General features: G+C 45.0%; 1 protein-coding gene across 1 annotated transcript in view; it reads left to right on the top strand.

Annotated features, from left to right (window-relative positions):
• Positions 1-1317: 1317 nt before the first annotated feature.
• Positions 1318-9360, top strand: part of CPNE8 (copine 8) — a gene marked incomplete at both ends in the record, with an annotated part of 92195 nt that continues 84152 nt past the window's right edge. The window contains one exon of the mRNA XM_079541777.1: positions 1318-1457. Coding sequence (XP_079397903.1) covers positions 1318-1457 — 140 coding nt within the window. The remainder of the gene's footprint in view (positions 1458-9360) is intronic.

Here is a 9360-nt window from a genome sequence, read left to right as displayed (position 1 = left end):
GAGACGAGAAGGTGGCTAATGTCAGGTTTTCCTTTAATTGTTTTTTGATGTACTCACAGCTCCACTGCCCTTCTCTGGCCTCAATGTCTTTCTTTTAGTGAGAGGCTAATAACTGAACACAGCAGATGAGGTGTGGCCTCACTGGAGCCAAGTACAGGGGGAAAGCAATGTTTGTGGCTTCAGAGAACCCACAAGTGAACAAAGAAAACTGCCTTGTTTCTATACATAGAGCCACGAACAGCCAAGGTAGATAACATTTGTAAAGGTTTGGGCTGATATTCTGTGATCTTTGACTTTCCCTACACATCGTGTAGCTGCAGAAGTTGTAGTTATGTAGTCGCATTGTGTAAATATGATGTATCATCTAATCACAACTCATGCAGTTCTGTTGTGTAAATACAGGTGACTGCAACACAGAGGTTCCCTTGTCTGTGCCTTACTCTCCCATCCAAGGTGGGGACTGTACTCCTTTCTTCCCACAGAAGTGCCATGAGATATGAGTGTTTGGAGCCACTTATGTACCATGGAACTGAAAGCAAATGAAACATAAAATGATGCTAGACAGAAGGTAATCGAACTTTTACAATTACTGTGAATTATTTTAAACAGATTCAGTATGGCGGAATTAATGTTTTTTAACGAAAGACAGAGGCACGAGAACACGACATTCACATTTTAGTGTAAATAAAGACCAAGGCAGAAGCACATCTTTTCACTCCAGAGCCTCTTAACTGTTTTTTCGGCAGAAACCCGGCACTTTCCCACCCGCCTGAGGGCGGCGCGGGGCGCTGAGGGGCAGCGCCGGACGGAAAGGCGCCCCCTGGCGGCACGGAGCGCTGTGAGGGAGCGGGCGCTTCTCGTAGGAGGGAGCTTCGCCTTTCCTTTTAAGTTGGTTTGTCCGCCTGAGCCACGAATTCGGGCCGGCAGCGGGCTAAGGCGAGCGGAGGAGCCGGCTGGGCACGGAGCGGTCTCCCGTGCGGAGCCGTTGTGGCGCTTGCGGCGCGGAGATCCTCTCCCTGGCGGACCGGGAGGGTGGGCGGCCAGCGGCCGCGGGACCGGACGGGACGGGCCCGTCGGCGCACGGCAGAGAACGGCGGGTGGGCGGCAAGCAGCCGGACTCCGCTCCCTTCAGGCGGCTCCCGCTCGCGGTGACGTCAGCGCCCCGCTCCTCAGTCGGTGGTGCGAGGCGGTGCGGAGCGGAGCGCCCGGGACTCCGCGCGCGGTCAGCGGCCGTCGCGCCGCAGAAGGGCCGCCCGGCGCCGCCTCCTCCTTTCCGTCCCTCCCTTCTTCGGCGCCGGCCGCCCTCCGCGCTGCCTCATGTTCGGGCTGGAGAAGCCGCCGGGGCAGCAGAAAGTGGGCAGGAGCGGTGGGTTCCCGAACATGGCGTCCGTGGGGGATTTTAACGTGCTCAGCTCTAGCATCCCGGCCACCAAGGTGGAGCTCTCCGTGTCCTGCAGGTGAGGCGGCGGCGCGGAGCTTGCGGCGGTTTCCCTCCCGCGGAGGCGCGCTGTGGGTCCGTGCCCCGGGCAGCCCCGGAGCCGCGCTGCTCGGCCGGGCACGGAGCGGCGGCTGTAGGCAGCGCCCGGCGGTGGAGCCGAGCCGGGGAGCGCTGCGTTCTCAGCTGGCGTTTAACTTCTGGAGCTGTCCCAAGTGCCGCAGAGGGGAAGGAAAAAAACTCCCATCCGGAGTAATCCTTTAGTATATTTGTAAGGCTCTCTTGCAAAACTCTTAGGAAACCTGGCGCGGAGCCTCGCCACGTTTTGCCCGACCGCTGCTGCTAAAAATGCCGACCCGTAACACGGGACGCAGTGTGTGCAGTTCTGCTCCTCCACGTTTATTTGGCCCCGGTTTGTTTACCGGGATTTCAGAAATAGCGCTTTCTCTCTCTATGAAACACAGAGACGTTTCCATTAGCGGTCTGGAATTATTATTTTTGTGATCTTTTTATGTTTGTTTTCTCTTTCGTTTTGCCATCTCTCTAAATATGCCCCAGCAGTTGAAGAGCGGTGGTTCCTCTCGCCAGCAGAACTGGCAGCTTCTGGCAGATAACTTGGAACTGTCGTTATTTCCTGATGGGAAATGAGACAAAGTTTGTGTCGCTCTGCTTCATTTTCTGCTGTGGTTGCCTGGAATTACCTCTGTTAGCACTGCTGCTGTGAGGGCAGACGTTCAGGGCTCGGAACTTCAGTCAGACCACTCCCTCTCTTCCCTTTGTGTATTTACTAAGGGATTTTTTTTGTTTGTTCGTTTTTGGTAAACATACTAAATATATTCCCTTAATAAGCATGTTTTAGCGTTTTATCATTAAAAAAAAAAAAAAAAGAGAACATCACAAATATAGTAAGGTTGAATTTGGAATACTGGAGCTGTCAGTGGCTGAGATGTGAAGGTGCTGAGTTCAGCCCATCTCCACAAAGTTTACACGCAGCAAGCACAGAACCCATGTTTGCACAGAAGGGATGCTGTTAGGTGTTAAAGCAAACAGGGCCCCTAGAATTACTTTAGGTTCTTCAGATAACCTATCAAAATTACAGATGTCAGAATTCTTAATGTTGCTTTTGACCCAGTTCATATATAAAGGCATGAGTTTTTTTTTCTTATTCCAAGGGCTAGTTGTAGCTGCCTGCAGCGTCTTCTTCAAGCCTAAGTTTCATAGTTATTTGAAAATGCATCCAGTGCTTAATAACTGCAGGTGTATGACATAGATAATCATAGCTGACATTAATTATAACTAACCTTAGGACATTGTTTACATGTTAATTTCTTTGTATGTATCTTTGACATACTTTCAAAAGCCACATCTGTTTTGCTTAAACAAGGGAAAGAAAAACTTTTAAAAACGTTTTCTAATCCTGATAACTCTTGATGTCAAGTGTAGGATAGGAATTTCCAGGGTGATTCCTTCTTGATGTGCTGCAGTGACAGCTTTTGATTGCAAAATCATGCTTCAGATCTGAGCGTGAAATGATTGGGGCAGAGATTAACCATTAACACATGGTTGTGATTCATCTGTAAAAATATTCCTGGGCTAAAGCTCTGGAAAAGTAATGTTAAACACAATTGTGAAATACAGTGAGAGTCAAGCGTGCAAAGTTCAGCAAATGCTGAAATTCTTTCAGATTAGCAACTGTTTATTTTCAGACATATGCAGAGAAATGCTTTGAAGACCATTTGAGTCATGTTGTTAATTTTCCCTTGGTATCTACAGAGTTGTAGAACCAATTTGGTTGCTGGTTTACATCAGTAGTTACCAGCTGATCATTAGTCTTTTGTATATGTATTTTTTGTTTAAATACTTGTTTTGATTATAGTAAATGTGGGAACCTCTTCCAGTTTGTAGGTATGCTGCAGTTTGGTGGGCAGGTGAAGCAGTGCAAGGTGTTAGGTTCCATGTCTGGCTGTGCCACAAAGAAATTTCAGATTCTAGTCAATACTTTTACCTCTGTGGTGTTTTTCGTGTTTTGTTTTTGTTTACTGTATTACTTTTTTCAGCGAGGATACAGATTCTACTTGCATTTTATTATGGTTCATCTGTTGGCATTTCCTAACTCATAGTGCCTGGCATGCCCATGCTGTCCATGTGATCAGACTAGCTGGGTGTCAGTACTATGCAGGTGGGATTGCACTAAGGCCAGTTTGAGGTAGGGGCTGGAGGCAGCCTCTGGGAGACGTGCATTTCATACGATGGGTAATACTTTGTGAAAAATGCATCCAACAGATGTCTTGGATGTTAGCTGATACTCTTCTTGTGGTTTCTTTATGACCGAAAACCTTTCGTATAATACTCATTGTTTATTGAATGCCAGCCAACTACTGGCTGTAGTTTTACAAGCGCTAGAAAAGCAAGAAATTAATTTTTCTAATTATTACTGTTCAGCGTCTATCAAAGAAAAAGTTCAGTCTTTTTCCAGCTCTTCTAAGATACAGGTTTGTAAGGCTCTAAGATTATTTTATCAGGGAACTGTATTCTATGGCTCAAGAGCCAGATTTAATGTAGCAGAACAACTTGAAAGTGACACCTGGGAGGATCCTCCGGTATTGGCAGAAGTCCAGGGTTGTCTAGTTAGTTGGTCTTGCAGTCATCTCCCTTTGTACCCAGTAGCTCCTTCCGTCATGTGTTCGTGGTCTGATGAAGACCTGCTGTGCTTTTTGTTTTTTAAATTGCAGACTGGCATTGCTTTGGATGATTGTCATATGGTGGAAGATGGGATCAAGACCTTGACTCTCCAGTCGATGTGTGAAAGAGAATATGGGTTGTTCTTTTATATTTTACTCTGCTATTGTTTTCCAGCCAAAAAGCTTCTCTTTCTCCAAAGATGCGTTTGCACAGCGCACTGATTATAGGTGTGTGCCTAGACTTGAATCTACACTTAGCGGCTGCAGGTAGAAACTTGTGGTCTCGTTTGGTCTTGAGGTAAGCTTCAGGCTGTGTTAAGGGGAAGTAAGTAGCAGGAATGTTTGAGATTGCTCATCTGGTGTCTGGGCGTGCCCTCGTGTCTGCCGGAATGTGACCCTGTCTGTCATATTCTTCATTGACTACAATCAAATAAAACACTGGAGAAGTGTCACGGTCTGTTCTCATCTTCCCTGCTCTCAGTGAAGTTACATGCACAGTGGGATCTCAAGCTTTTCAGTTTTTGTCATGATTAATATAATGGTAATCTCTGCTCCTACTCGTTACTGGGTGCACTGATCTGGAGTCTCCTGATTAAACCACAGCCTTTATGAAACCCTATCTTACAAGGAAGTAAAAAATTTCATCATGCCTTGTGTTAGTGTTTATTTACCTACTGAGGAGGTGTCAAACAGAATTATCTTCCTAAGAGTAATTTCTGCATATCTATAGGAAAGTGAAGTAGTTTGATCACTTTATGACGTGCAGTCATAAGGCCAAGTCTAAAGCAACAATGTAGCATCACAGCAGGCACTATGAAGCAAATAAACTCTGTCCCAGCTGAAACCAGGACCTGTGTCAATGATGCTACAGTTATCTGAGGGATGGTAAAATTCTCACAAAACATTGACACGGGTCTGCTAAGCTTTATGCAGAATCAGGTGAACTGTCCTCATCATTCTGTGTTTGTGCTGGACGGGTTCTGCACTTTCTGTATTCCCATGCCAGGCATAATGTGCAGGAAGGCAGAGTGTACTCCTTATGATTGGTTCAGAAGTACGATTGGTTGTCTGTGCCTGGTTTGGATCAGTTCTATACAGTTTCACAATTTGTACAGAAATTTAATATTAATGAATGGGATGAACGGAATTAAACAAATCCTATTCTCATTTATGAGAATAATCTAATTTCAGATTTCTGGCATGGAGGAACAAAACGTACTGCCTCGGGATTTTTGCCTTTCCATTTGCTTGACAGTCTGAAATCTTAAGCAGTTCCTTTCTACTGGTTGTGGTATCCAAAGCATGTTTGATTTTATCTTTGATTGTCATAAGGACTGATCTCTACTAAGCTCTCTTCTCTCCAGCCAGTATATTTACTTCCTTGTTTTTTGTTAGAAATCTGTATGGCAGAAAGATGCAATGATAAAAGATACAATAAATTATTTGAGCTTGTAACTCCATATAGTACAGAGCAGAGGATATAAAATTCATCCTGATTCTAAGTCTGCTTTTCATTTTCCTGTAGTTTTGTGTGTATGTGTCCAGACTGGTTACAAAATCTGTTTATCCATGTTTATGGATGGCTGACAACAGAGGTTGATCTTGCAAGTCTTTTCTTTGAATTGAAACCACCTAGACAGCCATCTGGCTTCAAGAAAAACATATAAATGGGTGATGGCCTCCATCAAAACAATCCTAGAGGTGCATTCCTGGTAGAGTGTATAGTTTGTTTCTCCTGTGTGTGCATGTATTATTTGAACTTTAGGCAAAGCACACATTAACTGTAAAATTTAAGGCCGACGTGTGGCCCTGTAGATGCAGTCTTGCCACTGTTGGGACCAGTTACCAAGTTTTGTATCGTGTGAAGTCTCAGGACTTGTCAGGTTTTGTCTGAACTTGTCTTTGCCTACTTGGTGTTTTGTTTGGATTTCCTTGGCTACCAAAGCAGTTTTTCTGAAGATCAGGTGGCTACCTCTTACATAGTTTCTCTTTGGCTTGTGCAATGACACGACATAGCTATTATTCTTCTATAGACAGCAGTAGCAAGTGGTTGTTTAGTGCAGAATAAGGTATCTGTGACTGTCACAGGATGATGTAGTGCAGAGGAGCACCGTGGGAACACAGGATGCAAGGTGGAGTAGCAGAGATGGAGGATGGAAAGCGGAGGTATGGGATACCTGTGGAGACCTTTCCAGTGGTTTGTAAAGAAGAGCAGACTTGGGATACGGGCAAAGCTATTTTCTGAAATTATAGTGGAACCAAAGGGCAAGAACCAAACAGGTGTAACAAATATGGCAAGTTTGAATGCAAAATGGAGTAAGAGACCAACAAAGAGAGATCATGGTGTAACAGTGGGTTGGAAAAGTAGCCCCTTGTGGGGAGCCTCAGAATTTGGAAAAGGAAACCGTCAACATCATAATCTTCCTGAGATGATCTGATCCTCCACTGCTACTACCAACTTCTCCTCCCCAGACAGGATGCGGGATGCTCACTGGTGACTCACTGTATCACCCTTGCACAGTTGAAACCAACTATTTTAGACCTCAGAAAGGTAATGTAAGGGAAAGCGGAGAAGGGATTAGGTAGTAGGAAGTGTATAACAGCTTTAACTGTACCAAAACTTTCTCTATTAATTTTCCTCGTTTTCTTTTCTTTCTTTCACTGCCTGTGTAAGTAATGCATCCTCCCCCGTCCCACAGTGGCTGAGAAGGAATATTGTATTCATTGTACAAATTTATAGAATCATAGAATCTCCAAGGTTGTAAAAGACCCACAGGATCACCCACTCCAACCATCCTCCAGTCACCAATAGTTCTCACTAAACCATGTCCCTCAACACACAATCCAAATGTTCCTTGAACACCTCCAGGGTTGGTGACTCCACCACCTCCCTGGGCAGCCCATTCCAGTGCCTGACCAGTCTTTAACAGAGGTGCTATTTCCTAACGTCCAGCCTGAATCTCCCCTGGCACAGCTTGAAGCCATTCCCTCTAGTTCTATCACCAGTTACATGAGAGAAAATGCCAACCCCCAGCTCACTACAACCTCCCTTCAGGTGGTTGTAGAGAGCAGTGAGGTCTCCCAAGCCTCCTCTTCTGCAGACTGAACAATCCCAGCTCCCTCAGTGGCTCCTCATAAGACTTGAGCTCCAGACCCCGCACCAGCTGTGTTGCCCTTCTTTGAACCTATTCCAGGGCCTCAATGTCTTTCTTGCAGTGAGGGACCCAAACCTGGACTCAGTACTTGAGGTGCGGCTTCGCCAGAGCTGAGTACAGGGGCACAATCACTTCCCTGTTCCTGCTGGCAACACTGTTTGTGATACAAGCCAGGATGCCATTGGCCTTGGCCACCCGGGCACACTGCTGGCTCATGTTCAGCCGAGCATCAATCAATACCCCAGGTCCATTTCCTCTACACAGTCCTCCAGCCACTCTGCCCCAAGCCTGTAGCATCGCCTGGGGTTGTTGTGGCCAAAGTGCAGGACCTGGCATTTGGCCTTGTTGAAACTCATCCCATTGGCTTCAGCCCAGCTCTCCAGCCTGTCCAGATCCCTCTGCAGGGCCTCGCTACCCCCAGGCAGATCCACACTTCCAGCCAACTTGGTGTCATCCTCAAACTTACAGAGAGTGCACTCAATGCCCTCATCCAGGTCATCAATAAAGATATTGAAGAGGACAGGCCCCAGCACCGACCCCTGGGGAACACCACTCGTGACAAGTTGTCAGCTGGATTTAACTCCATTCATTACCACTCTCTGGGACTGGCCCTCCAGCCAGTTCCTTACCCAGCTAAGAGTGTATTTGTCCAAGCCACGGGCTGCCAGCTTCCACAGGAGAATATTTTGGGAGACAGTGTCAAAGACCTAGGTAGATTCACTTTCTAAATGACTTCTTTGATGTGTACGCTTTAAAGGATTGTTTCAGAAAAAAAACTATGTGAAAACAATTTTTGTACTTTATACATTATTATAGTTATATTAAAATACATCTAAACTAGAACAGCATCTCCATGGATTTGTATCAACTGAATAAAAGTAGCTGGAGAAGGACCAATGAGCTGACCTTAGACTGAGCTGCCAGAGCTTTGGACTGCCTGGGGTCCTCAGTGTCATCCTCTGCATTATGTCTCTGAAAGTTCAGAGCCAGAGACTGTTTGCATGCCCAGCCTTAGAAATATAAATGTAGCAGGTTCATTCTGTTGTTTTCAAGTAATAATTGGTGTGGTACTGAAGGAGAGTTAGGTTGTGATGTGAGCTGTTTGCTCATGCCAGCCAAAACTGGGACTGTTCATAAATGGACTTTTATTTATTTAAAATGGAACTACTCAACGTTCATGCAGGTCTGCTTCATCTGCACGAGTATTATTTCTTCATTCCTGTCAGTTTCCACAGACAACTGCTGCAAAACCATTGTTACTGTATACATAAGTACAGAAATTTGATAATTCCATCTTTATTGTTGGCTTAACCCCTGAGAGCACTCAGCAGTTTTAATAGAGGTATTGTCCTAGCACTGTTTTTATGCATTTAGTCAGATAATGTTTTTTGTGTGTAGTCATAAAAATGTAGGGAAGCTGTTCTGCTCCAGCTGTACTCATTGATTCCCTCTTTCTCCAAAGAGAAAGGCTTCTGAATCAGTATATTTGTAACTTGATGATTAATGTTACTCTGGAGGCTGACAATTACTTCTTCATCTTCTTGTGAACGAGAAGAGTCAGTGACTTCTTCAAAGTAGTATTGTGGATGTTTTCTTAAGCATGCTTATCAGAGATATGTTTGTGTTCTTTCCAGACCTTCAGGTGCCCCAAAGAGTGGAGGTAATCAGAACAGATCATGCTAACTGCCTCTTAGTCAGGAGAGCCACCATTTTCTCTCCTCCAAGCCTTTCCTAAAAGAACCAGTCATTCTGTCAAGGAGATAAAATTCTGAGAAATTGTCTAATCTACTTTTAGGTCCAGGGCATTTTGAATCTGGAGGCTAATAGCTTCTTTTTTATTGTGTTCTGACAATATAGGAGAGTATAAATAGCTAGGGAAGGATGATTACTTAAGCTAGCATTACAAGTGAAAAAAATATTGAATAAATTACTCTGCAAGAAGTCAAGTGGGCTCTTCACTCAAGTAGATTCTTTGGATTGTGTATTGCCTTTCCTAGGGCTGACCATTGAAAGTCCAGTGGTAGCAATTAAGGTTGAGAGACATTGACTACTGTGATGTAAAACAGATTAAAATTAGCATTGAAATTGA

The sequence above is a fragment of the Tetrao urogallus genome, assembly GCF_951394365.1.
Source record: "Tetrao urogallus genome assembly, chromosome: 1".
Classification (NCBI taxonomy): domain Eukaryota; kingdom Metazoa; phylum Chordata; class Aves; order Galliformes; family Phasianidae; genus Tetrao; species Tetrao urogallus.
This window is presented reverse-complemented; position numbering and strand designations above follow the sequence as displayed.